Raw genomic sequence first — 24,191 nt, 5'->3', positions numbered from 1 at the left:
CCTAGAGAAGGCCGTCCACCAAAACTCAGTGACCAGGTAAGGAGGGCATTAGTCAGAGAAGCAACAAAGAGGCCAATGGTAACACTGAAGGAGCTGGAGAGATCCACAGCTGAGATGGGAGAAACCGTCCATGGGACAACTATAACCCGGACGCTCCACAAAGCTGGGCTTTATGGAAGAGTGGCAAGAAGAAAGCCATTGCTGAAATAAAACCCATATCAAATCCCGTTTGGATTTTGCCAAAAGGCATGTGGGAGACACAGCAAACATGTGGAAAAAGGTTCTCTGGTCTGATGAGACCAAAATTGAACTTTTTGGCCTTAGCGCAAAACGCTATGTGTGGTGCAAAGCCAACACTGCTCATCACCCTGAGAACACCATCCCCACGGTGAAGTATGGTGGTGGCAGCATCATGTTATGGGGATGCTTTTCATTGGCAGGTACTGGGAAACTGGTCAGGATTGAGGGCAAGATGGATGGAGCCAAATACAGGGAAATTCTAGAGGAAAACCTGTTTCAGCCTGCAAGAGACCTGGGACTGGGGCGGAGGTTCACCTTCCAGCAGGACAATGACCCTAAACACACAGCCAAAGCTACACTGGATTGGTTTAAAAACAAGAACCTGAATGTCATAGAATGGCCCAGTCAAAGCCCAGACCTCAATCTGATTGAGAATCTGTGGCAAGACTTGAAAATTGCTGTTCACCAAAGGTCCCCATCCAACTTGACGGAGCTTGAGCAATTTTGCCAAGAAGAATGGGCAAAAATTGCAGGATCCAGATGTGCAAAGCTGGTAGAGACTTACCCAAAAGACTCACAGCTGTAATTGCTGCCAAAGGTGCTTCTCCCAAGTATTGACTGGGGGGTGAATACTTATGTAACCAACAAATGTCTTTTTTTTTGTTTAATTAGCTTTTGTGTCACAATAAAAAATATTTTGCACCTTCAAAGTGTTAAGTATGTTGTGTAAATCAAATGGTAAAAATCCCAATTAAATCCATTTTAATTCCAGGTTGTAACACTACAAAATGTGGAAAGGTCCACGGGGGGTGAATACTTATGCAAGGCACTGTAGAATACATTTTCCACAAGGCAATTTAAAGATGCAACCATTTTGTTTTTGCTGATGTGGCACCATCAGCCATCTTTATTGCTGAGCTGTCTTCATGGTGAGATCCACCAGTGCGTTAGCTATAGTGGAGTACTCTGGGATAAAGCGGTGGTAATAGCCTACTAACCCCAGTAGTGATCTCACCTGAGACTTGGTTTCCAGGATCGCCGTCTCCACCAGTCTGGACTTTAGAGGCGACCGGTTTTACCCGACCATTACCCATTATGTAGCCAAGATATTGGGTCTCGTTTGCCAATTGTACACTTGCCCAGGTTAGCCGTCAGATCTGCCTCCCTCAGAAACTGTAGGATGGCCGAAAGTCTATTAATATGCTCTCTCCAGGTAGAGCTAAAAATCACCACATTGTCTATATATGTGGCAGCATGCTTCTGATGGGGTGGAAGGACCTGGTCCTTCACTCTCTGAAAGGTAGCTGCGGCTCCATGTAGTCCAAATGGTATGGTCTGGCAATGGAACAGGCCATCTGGGGTAGAGAAAGCAGTTTTCTCTTGTGAACTCTTAGTTAGTGTAATTTGCCAGTATCCCTTCGTCAGATCCAAAGTCGATTTTTCCCAGTCGGTCGAGGAGTTTGTCTACTCAGGGCATAGGATACACATCCAACTTGGAGATGGCATTTACCTTACGAAAGTCCACACAGAACCGAGTGGAGGCGTCCTTTTTAGGTACCATCACTATAGGACTGCACCACTCACTCCGGGAAGGCTGAATGACTCCCAGCCCGAGCATATCCCCTACCTCCTTGCTGACGAGACCCCTACGGTTTGACACCTGCTGGAGTAATAATAGCATGTTTAATAACATTTGTTCTACCAGGTATGTTAGAAAAAAACATTACAAAACATTTTCACCAACTCTTGGAGCTCACACTTCCGATCAGAAAGTAACTGTTCCCACATCGGAATGTTAATTGTAGCTGGTGGATTGACAAGGGACTAAAATCCTCTTCTAGTTTTACATGTTAAGTTCTCAGTATTTATTAGTGAGCAATTTTCTCATTCCTCCCCCAATATTACCTGTGTCTTTTTTTTGGTCAGGTCTGTGTGTTTCAGTTTCTTTGCAACAAAAGGCACAAATGTTAGGTGTTTTTGCAGAGCTGTAGGGGCCTTATTTACGAAAGGGCACTAAACATTATGGTGAACCATAATTGTAATTAGTGTTCATGTTAATGATTTCCATATTTGCTATGGCAATTGTATTCATTATCACGCGAAATAGTGGGCATGTTATGGTGCATACTGAATTTATTGTGTCACACTATGGTAATCAGAATGAATGAGATTTGTATGGCAATGTGTGATAATGTATTTAAATGATGCACACTGCTCTGAATAATGAGATGAGCTTCATTCACACCGTATTTACTAAAGGGCGATATTCGTATTATGCACCTTAAAGTGATCGATAATTTGTTTGTTTGGAAACCAGGCTTTAATCTGATATGCACTATTTAGACCTATTTTTCTGGACTAAAATCTATCTGGCATCATGGAGGCATTGCTTGCATTAAATTTTTCATATACAACAGTGAAAATTATCTATAAATAACAGGTTATATTAAGTGTGAATAAATGTGAATTAATGTTATAATTTATTTACATTGGTACAAATAAAACACTGGACCAAACAAGGTATCAAAATTTAAAACCACCTCCTCCACTAGAATTTAGAACTGCGTGCAGTTTTAATTTGCGTTGCCTCTGCCTGTCCACTGTGGATTTCTGCATCTGTTGATCGCTCATTTGTGGTCAATGTAAGCCACCTCCACCTTTCACAATAAGCCACTGACCAAACGATACGCCTGGACTGCTGGGGCTTTCTATATCATGGTGGCCATGGGTCTTGGACATTATTATGCACATTAAATGATCCCTCACAATACATGTAGTGGGCACGCTATGGTATGTAAATTAGCCAAATAGTGTGCACATAAATGAATACGTTCTGTTAGTAAATGGGACAGTACATTTAGATTTATAGTGCACGTTAGGCTCACAAATTAATGAGCACGGTACAGCTACATTTAGTGCCCTTTAGTAAATTAGGCCTAATATTCTTTCAAGCATACTGTACCGGCTGCCAAATCTTGAAATAATTTGACCATGGTTTTGACCTAGTTCCAGGCAAACTTGATCTAGCCAATTCCAGTGCAGAAGCACTTGAGCACAGAGGCATTGTAGGCTGAGTTCCGGTTTTTCAGGGATTTTAGCAAACAAGGCAGGTTTTGTCAAGATGTACAGCAAGTTGTCATAATCGCAGTGGTCAAACTATAGAGTTGGGTGGTGCAAATAAAGCATCTCTCATATTGTTTGCTATAGCAAGTGAAAAAAATTACCCAAATTCCCTTTTTTCATTTTTGTGTGTTTTTGTATTATTTATTTCATAAAGCATTGAATAAGAACTGCTACAGTTGCAAACCATGTTGCAACCTTCACATAGCTTAGATCAAAACAACCACATTCCCCAAGCAATACAAAGCAGGGATGCAGGTTACAGCAACAAAACAAGGAGGACACAGAGTAGATAGAGTAGGTCATGGAACTAGTCTGTACAAGGTAGTTAGACTGAAGACAGTCGTACAGCACATTTTTTTGTCTAATAACAAACAAAAATGTTTTTCTTGTTATCATTTAAAACACTATCTCCATTATATAAAATATATACTTTATATTCCTACAGTACATTCTCTATCTTGATAAATATTTTGTTTTCTTTCAAATATATACATATGTCCATGCATCAACAATATACATAAAATACAATACCGTAAATACATATATATATATAACAACAATACCGCAACAAAATGAATCCAGTTCTTCAACAACAGTACAGGAACTGTTGGGGGCAGCATTCATAAACACAATGAATGGCAGAATGCATTCACAAGGCCACATATACTGTTGAGGATAATTGTGGGACCAATTAACATTATCACTGTTTAAATAAACTGCTGCTTATCCAGACTTTAAACATTAAAAGGATAGCATCTACAAAGAAATATTCCTGTCCCAGAAGTGCATCACATATGGTACTCCTTTAGCATAAACACAAACTGTTGCTAGTTTATCTAGCCAAACCTTTATTCTATGGCATTCTATGGTAATGTTTTTAAACTTACACAAGTCTATACCACCTCTCTAAACTACACATTACTAAGTATGTATTTACATTCTAGTCTGAATACAGGCATGTTGATTTTTAATTTAACAGTATTCTTGATCCGTTAAAAGAAAAAAAAATGGTAATGAGTTGCTAGCTTTGTTTAACATGAATCAGGCAACACACAGTTAAAGTTGGATCGTAATTTTTTGTCAGGAAATTACTGCTATATATTGTACACTGCCCTCTAGCAGTTTTGTCACTCCCAGTGCTCTTGGAGCATATTAAACTTGTACTCCATAGCTAGAATGCCTCTCAACACATATATACAGTTTACAGTACAGCACCTTAGTGTAGCAGTATTCCCCTAGGGTCAAGGGGTGCAATATAGATGTGGAATTTAGTTCCACGTGTCAAATATTTCTTGCATAACCTCAGATCTTTGAAAATGTGTGACGTGTGATCAGACATTGGCTTTTCAGAAGGACTTTTTATTTATATATATATATATATATATATACACACACACACACATATACACATTAATTAATTAATTAATTAATTAATTAATTAATTAATTAATTAATTAAATTAAATTAAATGTTTGCCATATATTGTCTTTAAAAGACAAGGAAGGAACGTTCGATATATTTTCCTTGCTACAGCTTCAAAAAAACGACCATTAAAACAATGGTGCCTTTTTCATAGAAAATGATAAGAGATGCCTAATGAAGAGAATAGTGCCATACTGTGCACACTGTATTGCACTATACACTGTACATATATTTTGCATAGCTTGTCTATACAGTAGCTCTGCATTACTGTGACTGCCATCAACAATTATTTTAATGAAATTTACACTCTTCCAAGGATCTGAAATCATGCAAGAATTATTTATCATCCTATCCTCTACAATATACCAGCATGCGAAAAGATCACAGCCATCTGAGCTGTTCCATATGTAATATTTTTTTCTATATTCCACTTTATTTGTGGAAGAAGCCACTGTTGTGTTGCAACATTTCTGTCATAATAAAAAGATTCAAATAAAAGTAGTCAAAAGCATTTGCGGCTCAATAAATAATAATAAAAAAAACATGACCAATTTCACATCTACATTAAAAAGCCTTTATATTATAAAAATATTTTTTTCAAGTATTCCGTAACGTCACAGAATTAAGTTTGAACTTGGCATCATTTGTATCAGTGCACAGCCACAGAACAAAGACTGGATTCAATGTTAACTTTTCCTACCTCCTATCTCCATGAAATCCCAGTAGACACATACTTTATTATCCACTGGGTCTTTAATTATTCAATGCCTAACATAAACTAATAAGGTACTATACCATACAGTAGATTATTATAATTTTTTTCTAATTAATGAAACTTATTTGACATGCAACAAGCAATATCTGGGTAGTGCTTAGCAGTACAGCAAGCATTGCTTGAGCATCATATTGTAAATAACAACATGAAGGTAGACTTGCAACACTTTATTAAAAGGGGTGTGTTCTAAAGGAGCTTTAAACAGCATAATGGAAGACTGCAGGTTTCAGACCGTGTAAGCTGTCTATGCTTACCTCCATACAAGTAATCATTGAGTTGTTACCAACTTTAACGAGATTTGGTAAGAACTCCTGTCTCATTTTAAATTATGAGATTATGAAGGATGCCAAACTGTTTGCAATAGGAGACTAGCAACCGTACTCATAAACTATACTTTTTGTAGGTGCTCACTTAAGAGTGCTAAGGTAATAGCTACTGATAGCACAGACATGCTGTGCCTGAATTTAGCCATTTGGAGGTGGTGTAGCAGTTCAATTACTTGCCATGGCACTCATAACACAGATTAGCAGATTGAGATAGACATCCTCTTAATGAAAGTGCTACATGCCCCCTTCCCCTGCTTCAGTCATGTGCCTGAAATAGGTATATTGATACAGTTAAATGTAGTTCTTAATTTGGTACTCTCAGCAGTACATATATTATTGCTAATTGTTCATACTTCCCTAAGCACTGCTCCGACTGTTAAACCTTGACACATTCACGGCTGTTTATCCTCCAAGAGGCCATCTCTAATCCCTTTTGTAAAGCAGGTAAACGGCACAACTTTTGCTGCCCCTTCTGCATTGGCAACAGGGAAAGCCATGCATCAGAAAGATAATCTGAAGAGGTCTGTTCTGTTTAGCCCTTTAAGTATTCATGCTCATTTCCATAGAGGCCCCATTACCCTTGAGATGTATTGCAGAGAAGGTTGGCTCATGCCACTCATGTATGTACATTTAAAATGATTAAATTAAAAGAAGGGCAACATTTCTTTGGGGAATTTTGCATAGAGTACCAGGGATAGTTGCTCTATTCTTTTCAGTACTGTGCAGGGGCTTTGCTTTTTCTTTGCAATCTGAGGCCTTAAGCCTTAGTATATCTTATATTCCCACCTTATTTGAGACCAGAAGCTAAGCAGAGCTGGGCCTAGTCAGCACTTTCATAGAGACTCTTGCAAGGACTACTGTGCTTCAACAAAAAGTATTAGTAACTCAAAAGACAGCACTCTCCACTCGAGGCCAGAACATGAGCTCCAGTGCTCAGTGCTCCATGTTAGTGCTAGGGGACTGTGTGAGGTGAAATCCTTATGATGAGATTGAACAACAGAGTGGATTCACAAATACACCATTTGTATGATAATCCATTTTTGTTGTCACAGCACCTTAAATAGGATTACCATATGGCTCCAGATTAACCGGACGCTTTGAGACAGACCGGGATTTCAAAATTCCCCCTAAATTGAAAGTAATTCACGTATAAATGAGCTCCACCTTTGCTGAGATTAATCCTGCTGTGGTGGAATTGCATGGGCGCAGCAAACAATTCACACTGATCAGCTGCTTCTGATCAGATCTTAATGAACGAATAGCTAATTTATCGATAGAGCAACGAGATGATGATGTGATTGTATTTGCAGAATAATATGGCCGATTGAATTTTAACAAACAGAAAAAATAGCGACTGGCTGCAATTCATTCTTAGTTTAATACAATTATTTGACGCGCATGCAGGTATTTAAGCACCATTCTTAATTGTAGCTAAGGATGGTTCATTTACACCTTCATTTATTTCAATTTAGGGGCAAGTTTGAAATCCTGTTCTGTCTCACAGCGTCCGGTTAATCTGGAGCCACATGGTAACCCTACCTTAAAAAGTTTCACCTTATTATTATTATAATTAGTCATTTAGCAGGCGCTTTTATCCAAAGTGACTTACAGAGACTAGAGGGTGAACTATGCATCAACAACTGCTGCTGCATAGTCACTTACAATAGGACTTTGGTTTTACGTCTCAACCAAAGGACGGAGCACAAGGATGTTAAGTGACTTGCTCAGGGTCACACACAGCGAATCAGTGACTGAGCCGGGATTTGAACTGGGGACCTATTTATCAAGCCATTTTCTTTAACCACTGGACCTAGCCTCTTATTCTATAAGTGGCATGTTGCATCTCATCAAGATGCATCCTGCATAAATATATAATTACAATAGGGAACCATTTGTTTTTATAGATACATTCCCTTTGTTTATCAGGGAGTACATGCTTAAGTGCTGCCCATGGTTGGAAATGCAGTAGTTCACTGATTCAAGCTGTAATGTTCCCCTTCCCTTCAAGTTTTTAAAAAGTTCCATTAACATACTGCCCTAATATAATGTCAATATTTCCATCACACTTATTGGAGTTTAAGGGCTTATCTAACAACACAAAAAAAAGTATATTAAAAATGATTTGATATGGATGAAAGATTTTAAATGGTGTTTGATTGGAAGCATGCAAGACCAAATGCCTCCCTCTACTAAAAGGACTTCATGGTCAAGCAAAATACTTAAATTCTGGCCTTTAACAACAGATTTAATCTGAGGCACATTTTAAGCAAAGACAGTTTTATTTCATGCACTCCATTATCAATTGGATAAAGACTGCACCTAATAAGTTCTCCATATGCTAAATGTATAGCAGTTAAGGTTCCCACTTGGAGAAGGCATGGTGTTGCCTTGCTGCTGTGCTCCATCATAAGAAACCTTTAAAAAAATACGCATGTAATCAGCTGAAAAAGCCGAAGCAAAAAAGAAAATACCCTTCTAGTGAAAAGCTCTTTGACATTTTGAATTGTACAGCTCTTCAATCTGACAACTGAATTTAAAACAGAATCCAGGTTCATTGAAATCACTGACTGAAAAATGTAAGTTTGATTGATTGAAGCTAATATTAAAACCTTAGCTTCTTAGCAATGTCATGTGATTTTAAATCTTAATGGAACCCTTGAACTAAGAAGTCAGAATTTAGAATTTATATGGAAAAGCACAGCTGATGAACCGTATGCTTGACTGATGTAAAACTATTAAGTGTATAATTCAATAGTACACCAGGGATAGGAGGGACAACTAACATGATGTTTTTAATCTCATGAGGTCAAGGGATTTATACCCTGTAACGGACGTAAAGCCCTCCTGGTAATATTTTACATTATTTTGTCACCAACCATTCGGCAACCTGTCTGTTTAGAAATTTGCATTCCTAGTTTCCAATAGTGGTTTTGTTTCTACCATATTTAACAGCTGGGAGGATTTTAAGGCAACACAAGGGGAAGTGACTCATCCCTGGGCAAGACGATACAGGGGGTAGCAAATGAGCTGTGAGTAGAAATCACATAAGAAATAAAACTCCATATAATCTTTACCCAAAATGGGTAAATTCTAATGCTGCAGTGAATCTGCTACAATATATCAGTCCACTAGGCATGACTTCAGAGGGGTCTACAAAACTACTCTTCTTTCCATTTGGAAACACCTATTCCAAATGCACAGGAGAGATCATCATATAACCCTTCTACTTAATTTGGTAAGTCCTTTATTTTTTGAGTAACTCGTAAGGATTACCATGTTTATTAATAGGATCAATGAATCTTGATCCTTGAGGTAATGGAGAGGCACTAAGAGTAGTAGGATCCTAGTGGTTGTAACAATGTGCTGCACTGCTGAAGGCTGCATGTTCTTGTCTAGTCTTAAGCACCCCATATGGTGCAGGTATATGTGCCTCATACTGAATTAAACCTTTTATTAGATATTAGTGAACATGCCAATAAATGTTAGCCATTCATTTCCATAAGCATGGACTGAATAATGAATAGTATTTAAAAGCTTCTGTTGAAACCCTTCTAAACTCTTGTATGTTTATTTCATTTTTGTATAGAAGAAAATTGCAATTTACTTGAAAATTAAATGTAAAAAGGTAACAATAAATGCTTTCAAAGGAAATGTATTTTACTTGAGATTTATATGACATTGAGAACTGTGCCATAGATAATTGTTCATTAAATGTCTAAAATGATCTGAATGACCCCACAGATATCTATTGTAATAGGACAATAAGCCCGATTTCACATATTCTTTGTTTCCTGTGTATTAGTGAATATAGCCATGGGTTAACCGTTCAACTCAAGAGCAGATAACCTTCACTGTTGAGAGAAGTGCAAGTGCTGTACCTCTGGAACCTTTGTTATCCCTTGCCAATTTAAAACTACCCGAATTATGTGTTTTTGATTGCTTAGTGCAAGCTCACAGATGAAGGGGATGAGGTTGATTCTGAAACACTAAAAGGGGAATTGCTCTTTTAATTTGCTACTTGAACTTGAGCCACAAACCACACATATCCATATCAGTAAACCCTTTGGGGGTATTAAAGCAACACTAAACAATCCTACTTCAATAGTGGAGCATTCCTGCCAGAAATTTTGCCAATGTGTCAGACTTCCCCAGATGCTTCAGGAAAGAGCTTCTTTCACACAGTTTGATTATCAAACCTGAGCCTCTTGCATACCAAGTTGTCCACTGGCTGAGACCAGCCTGTGGTATTTTTCTTTAACTCATTCAAATTCCTCCCATTATCTTAATGTGACACATATACTGCATATATTTTCTGCCATACAGTATATACAGTAACAACTGTTTATATCCCTTAATTCCTCCTGAAAGTTAGCAGTAGAGGGACACTCTGCTGCGCCGCATGGCTTCACTGATCAAGTAAGCAGGACTGAGCTCCGGTTCCTCGGTCATGATGACAATGTTCTGCCACTCCCCAGTCTGGCTGGACTTCTTGATGGTGTCCACCACGCACAGGGCATAGAGGCAGTCCTCGAAAGTGGCAGCCATGGTTAACGGCCTCCTGTCCCAAGTGCGCCGATCATCCTGGTCCTGAAAGGCCTGTCGAACAGCCTGCACCATCTGGATGGTGCCAATGATGTAGGGCGACGGGATGTCGCTGAAGGCCTTCTCAGGAAGCAAGGTGTTTCCCAGCGGAGTGGAGTCCTTTAAAAGAAGCTCCCTTTGGAAGGCATCATTCTTCTGGCCATAGAGATCAGTCCCGCTGACAATGAGTCTGCCCACCGTGCCTACTAAGATGACCTCCTGTCTGAACTCTCCAGGCACATTGAAGTTGAGGGTGACTGTGCAACAGGCCCCCCCTTCTAGGACCATCTGAAAGGTGCAGAAGTCATCACTGGTTATCTGCCGGATGCCCTTGATGTGGTCCGTCTGCTTGACGAAGGTCTTCAAGAAGCCGTGCACCTTGGATGCCTTCTGCCCTGATAGGAATGTGAGCAGGTCGATGATGTAGGTGCCCACTGAATGCAGCCCGCCACCTCCCATCAAGTCGTCACAACTCCAGTTGTACTTCTTCCCCAGCAGACTCCCACTGTGAACCTGCGCCTCACATACCAGCAGCTCCCCCACATAGCCGTCCTCGGCCAGCTGCTTCATCTTGACGAAGGCCGGCAGGAAGCGCAGCACATTGCCCATGATGCTCATCAGCTTCGGGTAGTAGTGAGCTGCCGACATCATGCGGAAGGCATCAAGTGGGGTGGCCGTTCGGTCACAAATCACATTCTTGCCAATGCCTGAAGAAATAGAGAGAGAAAGTCTTTATGAGAATAATAATACTATAATTTTGCTCGAGTTATATTTGAACACTGTTTTTGTTTAGTTTGCTGCAGTAGAAATTTAGCCACTTATTTTATCTCCAATGATATTAAAACAAGCTAGAAACAAATAACAATTTAAAGTAAGTGCTCCTACCTGCACCTACTGTACATTTTGTTGATGTAAAATTAATGACATTTGGGACACCTATTACAAGAGAGAGGTCTGCAGTAAGATAAATAAAGCATTGTATCAATCTATAGCAACGCTGCCTTTTAATTTTTTCCCTGTAAAAATGCTGCTGCTGTTTTTTATGTTTAGTAAGTTAAGTAATTTTAATTATGTATTATACATGTATAACAATGCGTTATTCCATGACCTGAGGGACCTTACAATACTTCCTGAAAGGTTTGTTGAAAAATGTTGATGTCTGGGCAGACTACAAGACATTGGTGGTGTTTACATGCACTAGTCATGATAGTTTTCCTCACTACCTGTTTGCCGTACTTTTCAGGAAATGCGTTACTATGCAGTTCTGATTTAGGAAAAAAAAAAATCGCTTGTACCAATGTAGATTACTCAATTCATAGTCATTTAGGAAAGGGGATAAGAACGACTCTGAATATCGTGAGGAGAGCTTCATGCGTTGCCATGAAGATAAAAACATTTAACAAGAGAAATGAATTCACGTGTTGTCGCTCACATTCTGAATTACGCCACGCATTAGCTACTTGTTTGTCTGGTTACTTTACCAACACACACACACACACACACACACACACACACACACACACACACAATTATATAAAATTTAACTTCTACAAGTTTTACTACTTAGAATTTATATTTGTGTTTGTGGAACATTTAAAAGTTACATCTCATTAACACTAGAACCACCTTTTACAATACATGTGTTTATTTTGAATATAATCTACAATATTCAATTTATATATATATATATATATATATATATATATATATATATATATATATATATATATATACACACACAAGCCTTTTGTTATCTCTACTGGACCTGGCAGCCATCAATTCCTTCATTTTGTACAAAGTAGGAGAGATTTCATCTTGAAGCAAGCCACAGTGCTTCAGCAGAAACATTTCAATCAGAAAACTGCAAAGGTGCAGCTGCAGCAGCTCAACCTGGATTCTGTGCTGCGAGTGACACACACGCAAGATAAATCATGTTACTTTCATTTTAGATTAAAAACTACTTTTGTTTTTACAGTTTTGTATGTGCATATACCTGTTTACACACTAGTTTGTTTTGAAATGTTTATGTTATTATAGTTTTTTTTATTTTTTGAAGTAGTGCTTTATATGTGGTAAGTTACAAAATAAACCCTTTTATGTTTACTTGTTCATTTAAATATGGCATTTTGGCTGTGCAGATGTTTGATATGATGTGCTTGAATAAAACTTTTGAGTTGTATCCAATAGTTTGTCTTTCATTTTAATATTGATGTTGTTTAAAATGTACCGGTGGTTGTAGGTATGAGTATAACCGTGGTGGTTCTAGTAGTCCATAAATGTAGTGTGTGTGTGTGTGTGTGTGTGTGTGTGTGTGTGTGTGTGTGTGTGTGTGTGTGTGTGTGTGTGTGTTGGGGGGGTCTATGTTTTGTACGGCCTTTCTGCTGGAGATTACGTGACATTAAATCAGAAAAACGGGGTCTTGACTGCTGAAACCTCGTGAGCCACAAGCACGATTCCTGTTTACAGTGTTTCCCCTTTTGTTATTCACTTAATCAAGTTCCTGTAATGTTTTGTTTCTGCTTTTTGTCTCTGCTGGGCTGCTGTAGTGTCTCCACCCTTTAGACACCAAATGCCCCTCTTCAGCGAAGCAGCAACACCTCAAGTCTTTATAAACAAGGCCAGGGCTAGGGGCTTTTTCTAACTAACCATTTTCTCTGACAAACAAACTTATACCCAGTAACAGCCATCTGGACAGTGTATTTTTATCAGTCAAACATGTCAGGATGTTGTTTGGTCTTGCAGTATCGCTCCCTAGAAGCGGGTTTTTAAGGTAGTAGGCTGAAGTCTATTTTCTGTGAAGGTGTTAAGTCAAGATGTATAACTAACATGCTGAACTTATTAAATAAATGTGATAATAAGCTTATGATTTATATTTACTTAAACTAATGCATTATAATTATATTAACTTAGTAGTATGTGCATTTTGTTTAAACATGTTAAATATTTTGTAGTATGAATCTAAACATTTAATTAAGCTTGATAGCTAGCAGACACATTGTAACCACATGCTGCATGAGCAGGGGGGTTGTGGTGACGTCATGAAAGGTGGGTAGGCAACTGACAAATTGCATGTAAAAACTTTAATCAAATGATACCAAAGGGTTCATTTTTTCCGACCTCCGATCCTCAACTGAGCTCGTGAGAATTTGAACCCAGCCTCTGTACTTGAATCCTGATTTGAGACTCTGAAAAGCCTTTGCCTACTGATTGACATTACCAGTCCGCTCTGAATCAATTGCACCTCAAAGAGGAGGGGAAGCACATATTAATTGCCTGAACTATAGATGTCTTAAATATGAGTAGAATTAATACACGCAATATGTAAGGTGGTTTAGTTAGATTAGTATGCCTGACTGAAAGCAGTAACTGGTTTTAATTGTTTCTTGTTTGATTGTTTTTAATACTTATATGATATTTTTCAAATGTGATAAAACACTGTTAGAAACTTAAGTCGTGAAACACTTGTATTATTGTGGCAGTAATACTCCTAATTAGGAAAAGTTTCGGGTAAAACATTGTTAAAAACGTTGTAATATTATCATTGTTGTGCTTCATTAAATATAGTCTCTCGAAAGGAGACTGTTATCCTGAATACAAGTATCGTGTCTGTGTTTGTCTCTCATAATGTTTAATGGATTCAGTGTATTCATTGCACTCTGGCCCACTGCATGACAATTAATCACTAGGAGTACTGTTCCCTCCTGAGTTTTACCTTCATAAGACTTGAACATGACAGTATGATCGTGTTAACACGATCCCGGTCCTTAAAGGGTTAAGATGAAAGGTGGGCATGTTAAGCAGTTACAATAACACTAGTAGGCCAATGGGCTTCAAAGTGGCCCCTGTGACCAGTGGTAGCCCAAGCAACTTCCCAGACAACATGCTAACATTGGGCCAACATTGGGGTAGCACTGTATGTACAAAACAATACAGGATAACAACAAATCCTGTCAAGCGCGAGATATTATTAGGCACTCACTAAAATGCTAATATGTCAAATAAAGGCCATCAAGGCTTACATTTAAAAACAACATTTAATAATAATAATAATAATAATAATAATAATAATAATAATAATAATAATAACGAGAATCTTGTTTTGTGTTTGTCCTGGCAATTGCAGAAAGGTTTGAAGCTGTTGTGGTACAAGCGATGGAAGTCTGCCTCTTAACGAACATTGTCCGATTTTTATGTTCAGTTGTCATTGAAAAGGGCCCTCGGGGTTAAATAGCATTGTCATTTGATAGTTAATTCTCAATAGCTTTTACACAGCCTCTCATAAATTTCACCTTACTCGAGTCAGGGACACACAACCCGTGTATTGATTCCATTTCACTAATGAATACAGTATATTGTAAATATTTTTTTAAACTTTGTTGATTTGCTTTTTCTCATTTTTTGCATAACAAGCAGCACACAGTTTTAATTCGTACTGCAAAGGGTAATTGCTTCTCATCAACTTAAGTCTCCAACTAATTTCATGAGCCTTCCTTTCTCAAATGCACAAACTCTGTGTGTTAAACATGGGAAAATATGTAGTATATATCTTATTGATGGTATTCAACACTCATTTTTACCTGTTCTCAAAACGGCATAATCTACATCATTAACACAAACATTCCATATTCGTATGCAGCAGCTAGGGTTGAATTAAAAAAAAATCTAAGGCTACATCTGACCTAAAATCACATGACACAATCCAGGAGAAGAAAGTAATTTTCCATATATTCTCAGATGTGACCACAAACTCATTAACCCTTTTTAATATTTTTATTATTAGTATAATAATGCATTATTATTCCCTGTCAAATTTGTATTGCAAGTTTAATAAGCAAGCTATCACTTTCTTTGCTTGGTGCAGACAATTGACAGTTCAATTGATTTGCTGGTGTGAGTGGCAAAATATGCCCCCTATGTACAGGGGTGGCAGTAGGGGGGCGCTTGGGTGGGCTGAAGCCACCCCAAAGTTTACCTTCGCCACCCACCCCCCCAACCCCGTAGCCACAGAAAAATTCAAAAGGGATACCTCAAATTTCTGAATTATCGACATGAGGGTTTTAACAATCGAAAACCATTCCAGGTATCCCCTTCAACAAGGTGACTTTAAATCAGGGACTGTGACAGAGACAGAATGATTCTCGGTGATAAATCTCCCTCCCGACCTGTGAGGGCGCTGTGTATTAATTCCTAGGGTTAGGCGGAAGTCGGCCATCTAGAAAGGGGGCGGAGCTACGGTACACTGAATCATCGACCCGGAAGAGAAACGATGTGGCAGCCGCGGATTGAAGGAGCGGTTACAATCGTTAACCAAGGGGTCCTGATTGACGTAGTATAAGGGGACGTAGTGAGGTGATCTGTTCCTTTGTTATGGTTAAGGCTAACCTGGAAGGAGAATCGTATTGTGTATCGTGAGTGTTTTGTTTGTTTTGTCGTGTGTCTAATTATACTTGTTTGTTGTTTAAACGGCTAACACAATCCAGAGCTGTCGCTACAGGCCAGCCAAAACCCGGACAACACTGCACTTGTATCACGATAATTGTATTTGCACCATCAGCACTACAGCATTCACTTTGGACTGGTGACCGTGTTTGTATATTGTGTGTGTATTTAATACCATGTTTATTGTTTCGGGACTGAACCCCTGGGTTAAACTGTGTAGTACACAGCCTTGTGTACTACCATTCATTATTATTTACAGTTGTCAAGTGACTTTGGATTATAAAAATAAAACACCATTGCACCTGGATTATCGTTGTCTGTCTGTGGCAAACCACTTTGCCACAGGCACCAACAATACAGTTCAGACATTCAAAATGAACTCACAGACTGAGTGGTTGCTGTGTGAGCACCGACAACGAGCTATTCGCTTTCATGCTGAGGGGGGGGGGGGGGGGGGGGGGACTGCAGCGTTACTACGAAACATTCCCTCCGGGAAATGCTATCTCACAAACTCTAGTGTTGATTCCATTTCAGTACGTTCAAAAGTTCCTATTCGTTTCTATTTAAAAAACACATTTAACAACTCTTATTGGTTTACTTTAAAACATTATATTTAGTTGTTAACAATCAAGGTTATTTAAAGTTTTTAATTAATTATTTCAACTTCTACTCCTTGCTTAAACATTTAAATATAACCTATAACTGTTAGTTGTTTGTCCTCTTCGTGACAGTGTAACAGGCAGTGTTGTGTGATACACTGTCGTTACAGATCCTGCCCTGTGTTGGTGAGATGAGATGACGTTAAAAGCTCTAAAAACATGACTGCAAAATGAGCCCAGCTCTTTTGCATTGTGGTTTAGACACTCGCTTGAGGTGTGGGGCGCCCGGAGCCTGAGGCTGTTCTGTAGTGAAAACAATACAAAATTAAACTTTAATATAAACATTTATTTTCACGAGGACTGCAGCAATTTATTTTCATGGCAATTATTACAAGTAAAAATATTTATGTAGAGTATATGGAGAGCACCATAACAGGAGCGCCACTTCTTAATCTGTATGTGTATGTCTGTCCTTCCTTTCCCTGGTTGTTGCTTGTGCTGTGTGTGTGCGTGTATCTTGTGCAACTGTAAACTAATCGACTGCTGTGTAAACCTGACAATGTATTTGCTTTGTTTCCGTGATTGAAATAAGTAAGGACTATCGGCAGACCTGAAACAAGATATCGGTTTGGTTGCCTGATAATGTACGAACTTAACTAGTTTGAAACATGATAATGAATTGAAGTACTTGACGATTTACAACGATTTAGAACACTGTCAGCACTAGTTTATGAAAACCTTTTTATGTAATTTGTGAATCTAAAACTGGGAATATAATGCCTATCTTTTTATAGCAATACAATTTACGTTACGTTTTGGGAATCGGAGACCTTCTCTGTGGAAGTCCAGCGTTGCTCTTGTAAATAAGTTTGATTTATGCATTTGTCTTTTGGAGTTTTACTTAAGTGGACCTTTATGTAATTTTCTAGTTGGCTGCTGAAACAGAAAAACAAAATGTGTAAGAAATGCTTATAAAACATGTCAAACAAATTGCTGTGGTTTAGAATCAAATACATGTAATTGCTTTCAATGATCCTGTTTTTCTTTTTTAGATGGGCTTGGGAGGGATTGGGGGTTTCGTGGCAGTTGGCCTCTGGGAAATATTCCATGATAATTTAAGCCCTGCTAATACCCCCTCAGCTCCCTCCCCGGGGAGAGCCTGGTGCCACCACCGCACATGTATAAAAAGCATTTCCATTTTATAACAAATAATGGGGAGGCTGTGATGACCTCCTTGGACAGATTCCTTCACAAATACAAGTTTTATGAATGATATTAATGAACTAGTTGCCAAAATCAAAACTATTATAAATATCTAATTTATTATTAATTATTTTGAAGATTGAACACAAAGTATTTCTCATTAGATGAAGAGGAGCCTCCAAATTCAGAAGATCAAACACAATTCAAGATCAGGTGCTACCTCAACCCCCACCTCCACCTGTACCTCAAAATGACCTACCAACTCCACACCAATTATCACTCCATTCACATCACCAAGAGATGTCCTACAAAGTTCCTCTACACCACTGCTGTCATCAATAACCAGAGGTTAACAGTTAAATATTCTTACAATGGAAACATTTCTTGCCAAAATTATGACTTTACATTACATATAAAATGATATGTATTTAATCCTAACTGTGTTTTAAGCGGTAGGTTCCCATGGATGTACAATATATTGTACCTTGAATGCGCTAGGTAAATTTCATTAATTTCTTCCAGACAGTGCTGCAATCTCTCAGTTCTGTCTGGAAGAAATTAAATCTCAAGTAGCCCAGAATACCTGTCTTCTCCAACAGCTGCTGCATTCTGCCATGAGAGGAGAAGCAGAACTGCAGCTACCAGACTGTGTGCAGCTTCCTCTTAATTTAATGGCAGCCGTAGACAGCCTAGAAGAAAAACTACAGGATGAAAACCAAATCTCTAGTAAGTACTTAAATAGTAGTATAAATCTTTCAAGACTAAACATCAAGGAAATATTCCCAAAGCAGGTTTATCTATGTGTTTTATACAGTCTGAAAATCTCCCAGTTATATCTTAACCAGGAACTCCTTCAATCTGGGTTCTGTTCTGCACACTCTATGGAAACTCCACTGCTGCCTTGTCTCAACCTCGATACTCTCACACTACCCCTCTACTTTGCACTCTCCACTGGCTTCCTATCTCAGCTTCAATTCAAGACCCTTGAATAATTCCCTGTTTAGATTGCACTTGTAGCTCCCAATCTGCTCCTCAGAATTTGTACCATACTTATCTGATATACATCACTAAAATTTAGCATAATTTAGCATAATATATATGTATCTACATACTGTAACTGACACCGTATTTTAATTTGTACACATTGCTACCTACATTGTATTTAAATTATGCATATCGTGTAACATTATTTTTGTCGCTTTGCAACCTTACTTTACCCTGTAACACTTCTAAGTCGTCTTGGATAAAGGCAGCAGAAAAAAAAAGATTAATACGACTACTACTACTACCCAGAGCGGCTGTCAACGCCGGGACCAGCAGGCAGTTCGACGCCGGGAGAATGCACACTGCGTTCGGGGTTTCAGCACCGGTGCAGACAGCAGAACCCGAGACAGCGCACAGCAGGGCAAGCAGCAGCGTGTACGAAGCGAGGGCTCCGATGCACAGCTGTGCCGAGGGAAGCCCGGGGATGGGCTTCCATACGGGCGCTGACTGGCCCGAGCGGGAGGGAGCCGCTTGGAGCTCCGGCTGGTGGGCTGCGGGAGGAATGCAGGGAAATGCCTTTCGCATGGCTCAGCGTTATATCCCTGACAGGGAGCTGCTCTCTGCTGTGCACAGGCCCGTGCCTGTGAAGCTGTAATCCAGGTGTCCCTGCCACGCTATCTTCCTGAACGTGGACGCCGGCCAGCCCTGCTTCCACGAGCCTCCGCTGCCCATGGGTTTCCCTCACTTCCCAGGACACAGCGTGCAGTACTCCCTGGATCCTGCACAAGACAGTGACAGAGCCAGCTACTACGCACCTCCATCAGTGCTGCCGCGCCTCATTCAGGACGCTTCTTACAGCATTCATTCAGACAGCATCTCTCAGAGAGAGGAGGAAGAGGCTTCAGGTCTCTGCGGGAGCCAGGACTCTGATGTCATTTCCGTGGGGAATGAGGCGTCTCCTCAGGAAAACAGCGGTTAACAATCGGATCATTCACTAACCTTTCAAACACACTGGCAAAATCTCAGATTATTGTATATTGATCACATTCATACTTGGAATTGGTTACACAACACGCTTGATTCTCATTTCTGAAGCATATCTTGTTGGAAGTCATATTTAAGTTTACAAACACTACTACTACGACTACTACTACTACTACTAATAATAAATGGAATTTAGCTTACTATTTTGCAAGCAGAAGGACATTGTTTTTTGCATACCATAATACTGTGATCAGATCCTTTCTTCTGAAACACGTTCCCTTTTGTCTTTCATAAACTCTCAGCAATTGGATCAGATTTAAAGAGTACTGTTAGCCGGAGTATGAGTGCGGTCATGAAAAACGCTCTTGCTGTTCATTTCAATTGGGTTGGGAAAGGAGGGAAGAAAAGAGCATTTGATGATCTCTGTCTTAGGAACATTATTTTTAGAAAGTATAATGTCTTTACAGACTATACTATATAATATAGATTTTTTTAAATCTAAAAGAATATTTCTGATGTGTCTGGTATTTCCAGACTCGGAGGTCATGAAAATGTTCTAGCATGGCCCCATTGTAGTGAAGGGGACCATGCACCAATGATAGTCACCCAACATGTGCCAAACTGGCACCAGTCACCCACTTTGCCTATTCCCAATTCCGACTAATGATGGTTGAGAATCCAGAAAATGGAGAGGCCTGCTTTGGCCGCTTCAATTAAATATGTATATTGCATGCTAGACAATCACTCTGTCGACTATGATATTTTAATTTAAAATACATGAAACGCGCAACTTGTTACATTTAATTTACATCAAATATCATAGCTCTATATTTGTTATTTTAGGAGCTGTGAGGAACAACCATTTTACAAAACAAGCCACAGAAGATGAGTTTGCATCAGTAACCATGAATTGGCTGCGGTATGCCAAAGACTGAGATGTGCAAAATGAAGTTCAGAGGTTGTGACAGCCAGAAACCACATGGGATGTAATGCTTTTCAAGATTAATGCTGATGAAAAAATAAAACACGCACATTATTATGAATCCCAAAAATCATTTACTTTTAAAAAACAATGTTTTGGACCACCTTGGAATTTTGTAAGTTCTAAATAATGAGTGTACAAGTTTTATTTTTTCTTCATTGTTGACGTCTTAACACTAAAATGACCAAAGTGGTCATTTTGACCGTTTTTGGAATTTAAATTTAAATTGTGTTGCATGTGTTTAAGATACAGAGCTGTGCGCTTCTAACTTTTCCTAGATATATGTACTAATTACCCTGACAAAAAGAATTGTGTAGCTGCAAAAATTAGGGATAAAATACTGTCATACCTATTCCGACCAGGAGCGGTCAAATTCACAGCTACATATAAAACATATTATAACAATGAAATGTTGCTGTATTATTTGTATTTCTCAGGTCAGGACTTGCCACCATGTATTGAAGTTTGATTATATCAGTCTTCATTCCTCAAGTGAGCGGTCTTCTGACATTTCTATTGTTTCAATGAGCCTCCTGATAGCCCATCATCAGTCTTGACAGCTCATGGTGCCCAGCTGTCTGTCTGCACTCTGGTTACTATACAGGTCACTCGTTTTTCTAAGAAATTCATTGTTACCCCAATACACATTGAAAATAGATTGTGGAAGACGCAGGACAGCAAAACAATGATTCTGATGGAGCAGAGACGGACAATGACAAATCTGGCGCTAAAGCAGACTGGGTTTGCGAAGATGAATCTTCCAGCAGCAGTGACAGGCAGGAGGATGCCAGCAAAGTGCAGGACTGAGTGTGCGCGAAGAGGGCGCAGATCCCGTGGGAGAAGAAGCAATCATGTGGCAGCCCCTGCAAGGATGCCAGCCTCTTCACCTGCATCAGCCCCTGCACCTGTTCCAGCCACTACTTTACCTGAGGCACTCAAGAGGCTGGTAATGGTGGCACTGTTTGGAACACTATAAATCCTGGTGTTGAAGCTGCAGGTAGAAGGGGTGAACATAATATTTTGACGGAAGTTCCAGGGACCAAGGCATATGCAAAACGTAACATTGATGAGAGTGCATTGAGTGCTTTTCGCCTATTGATTGACATGCATACGCTTCACCACATACAATGCTGCACTGAAGCAGAAGCCCACCGACAACTACAAGATGATCCCTGGTCAATGCCCTTGGAGGAATTAGAATCTTTCATTGCACTACTATATGCCCATGGAGCATTTGGTGCCAGAAGCCTGGGTTACTGCTGATAGCTATGCCAAATGCGCAAAGACAGCCTGTGGTAAGTGCACTGCATATTTTGAAAAGCGCAGGATCTGTGTAATTTGTGCCAGCACTTAGACTTTGTAAACGATTGTAAGTGAAGCCCATTCTGTTCAAATGTTTATTTATTCATGTTATTTCGATTATAGCATGTCAGTGTATAGACGCATAGCTTTGGTTGCGTATATGCGCTTTGTTATGTAGGCAATATAAACCCATTTATTTAAAAAAATGTTAATACTTATTTACATCGTTTCAGTTGTACAGTTTTGTATGTACATGATATACCTGTACATACACACATTTATTTTCAAATATTTGTTTATTTAATTTGTTACCGTTTTTTTCAGGTTGCACTTAATGTAATATGTCTGTATATGAACACATTTCTGTTCATATGTCCGTTTATTTACAATGTTTTGGTTGTGTGAATGATTTATATGATGTTCCTGAATAAAACTACGACTTATATTCAATGGCTTGTCCTTTCATTATAATATTTATGTTGTTTTTTAATACGCCGGTCAAATTGACCGCTCATGGTTGTTCTAGGTATGCATATAAACGCGGTCGTTCTAGTGTTAAAGGAGAGCTAACCAAGGTTTTACATTTTATTACTACTTTGATTGAACATTTATTGATTTGAACATTTGTTTATTTGTTTTCAACTCAGCACATGTGTAAATAGGGTTTTTGGTTTGTTTTGAATTTAAGTTTATCAGTGATGGTGCCATTTAATGCATGCTGCCTGACTGTAACCACCCAAGGTGCACGCCCTTTTGCCCCCCTAGTGGTGAATGTTCATTACTACCTTTTCAACACTACTGTGTATAAATCTTGCTCACCAATGAAGCGTGACAAAAAAAAACTTGCTGTGTCCTTCTGCTGTCCTTGGGTTGGGGGAGGGGGACGCAGTGTTATTGTTGGGGAGAAGGTGTATATGGTCTGTAAAAATTAACATAATAGCATATTTTTTATTTCAAGGATCAAGAGCATTGTAAGAACAACATTAAATGGGGTTGATAAAGGGGCTTATCATTATCAAGTGATGATTTAGGTTAAAACACGAATACAATGTTGACCCAACATCATAAGCCAACATAGGCCCAATGATGTTGGCCCAATATTGGGCCGATGAGAAAAATTACAATGAGCCAATGTTGACTTAAGATGTTGGCCCAATGCAACGGCTAACAGTGGGCCAACGTTGGGCCAACGTCAGCATGTTATCTGAGTTGATAATCATCCTGGACAGTACATTGGAAATATGGTACTGTGGGTTTTTGGAATTCACTGGCCTGTCATTACCGCTGAATGATTACAGTTATTGATAGTGTGTCCGGTTGTTTTTCTCAGGCTAGCTTTAGGATGTACAGGATGATGATATTTCTTTTAGTAAATCAAGAGAGACCACAAGGACTAATTACCAAGCTCTACCTCCCATCACACCTTGCTGCATTCGATACAGTACAGATAGGATGTCCTTTAACGGGTTGTTTTTGATGAAATAATAAATACATACAAAGTTTCATTTATACTGTACATTATCAGGATATATTCATTTAATCCAAACAGCAGCAGATCTGTCATTACCACTGGCATTTACAGCCTTAAAAATTCAACAGTCAAGACACTAATTTGCACTGTTGAAATTTTGATTTTCCAGTCCTTATTATTTTACCAGTGGCAACACTGAATATACATACTCTGTGTATCCATTTCCTCATGGGTATCAAGTACAATTTTCTTTACGCTGTAATTGTTCTATTTTCTTTGATAACAGCTAAGTAGTCTGGTATTTATTATTTAACTCATTTTAGTTCAAGTGTGGCACTTTTAAATCCCTAATCACTGTGTATGTTTGTGTTCCTGTGGTACTTTTCAACAAACAAAGACAGTCAATGACAAAACTCTGGCAAGTATCAACCCCAACTACTTTTGCATTTCTTCTCCAAGTCTAGCACTGCAGCTATTAAGACATCTTTTCTTACTCATTTTGCCTCTAGAGGGCAGCCTACTACTGAATGCAGCTTGCACATGAGAGAAGGATACATTTGGTGGATTAACAAGAGATTGTGAAGCATTTTTAGATGGAGGTTTAATTCCATCCCGTCATAGTGGTGGAAAAGCACTTACGGTACTGTACATCAGTGGTTCCCAAACTGGGGGCCCGCAAGATGGTTTAAGGTTGGCTGCATAACATAAGGATAGTCTTTAAAAAGGCTGTTGCCACCTGACAATGCAATGGTCCCCAGGC

At 39.1% G+C, this 24,191-nt stretch overlaps 1 protein-coding gene across 1 annotated transcript in view; it reads right to left on the bottom strand.

Moving 5' to 3' along the window:
- Positions 1–3,488: 3,488 nt before the first annotated feature.
- The window catches only part of LOC117435751 (glucose-fructose oxidoreductase domain-containing protein 1-like), a 69,215-nt gene continuing 48,512 nt past the window's right edge, over positions 3,489–24,191 (bottom strand). Inside the window, exon 2 of the mRNA XM_034059164.3 lies at positions 3,489–11,174. Within this exon, the coding sequence (XP_033915055.1) occupies positions 10,255–11,174 (920 nt within the window). The 3' untranslated portion in view covers positions 3,489–10,254. The remainder of the gene's footprint in view (positions 11,175–24,191) is intronic.

The sequence above is a fragment of the Acipenser ruthenus genome, chromosome 3, assembly GCF_902713425.1.
Source record: "Acipenser ruthenus chromosome 3, fAciRut3.2 maternal haplotype, whole genome shotgun sequence".
Lineage (NCBI taxonomy): Eukaryota > Metazoa > Chordata > Actinopteri > Acipenseriformes > Acipenseridae > Acipenser > Acipenser ruthenus.
The sequence above is the reverse complement of the archived record's forward strand: the minus strand, read 5'-3'. Positions and strand labels throughout refer to the sequence as shown.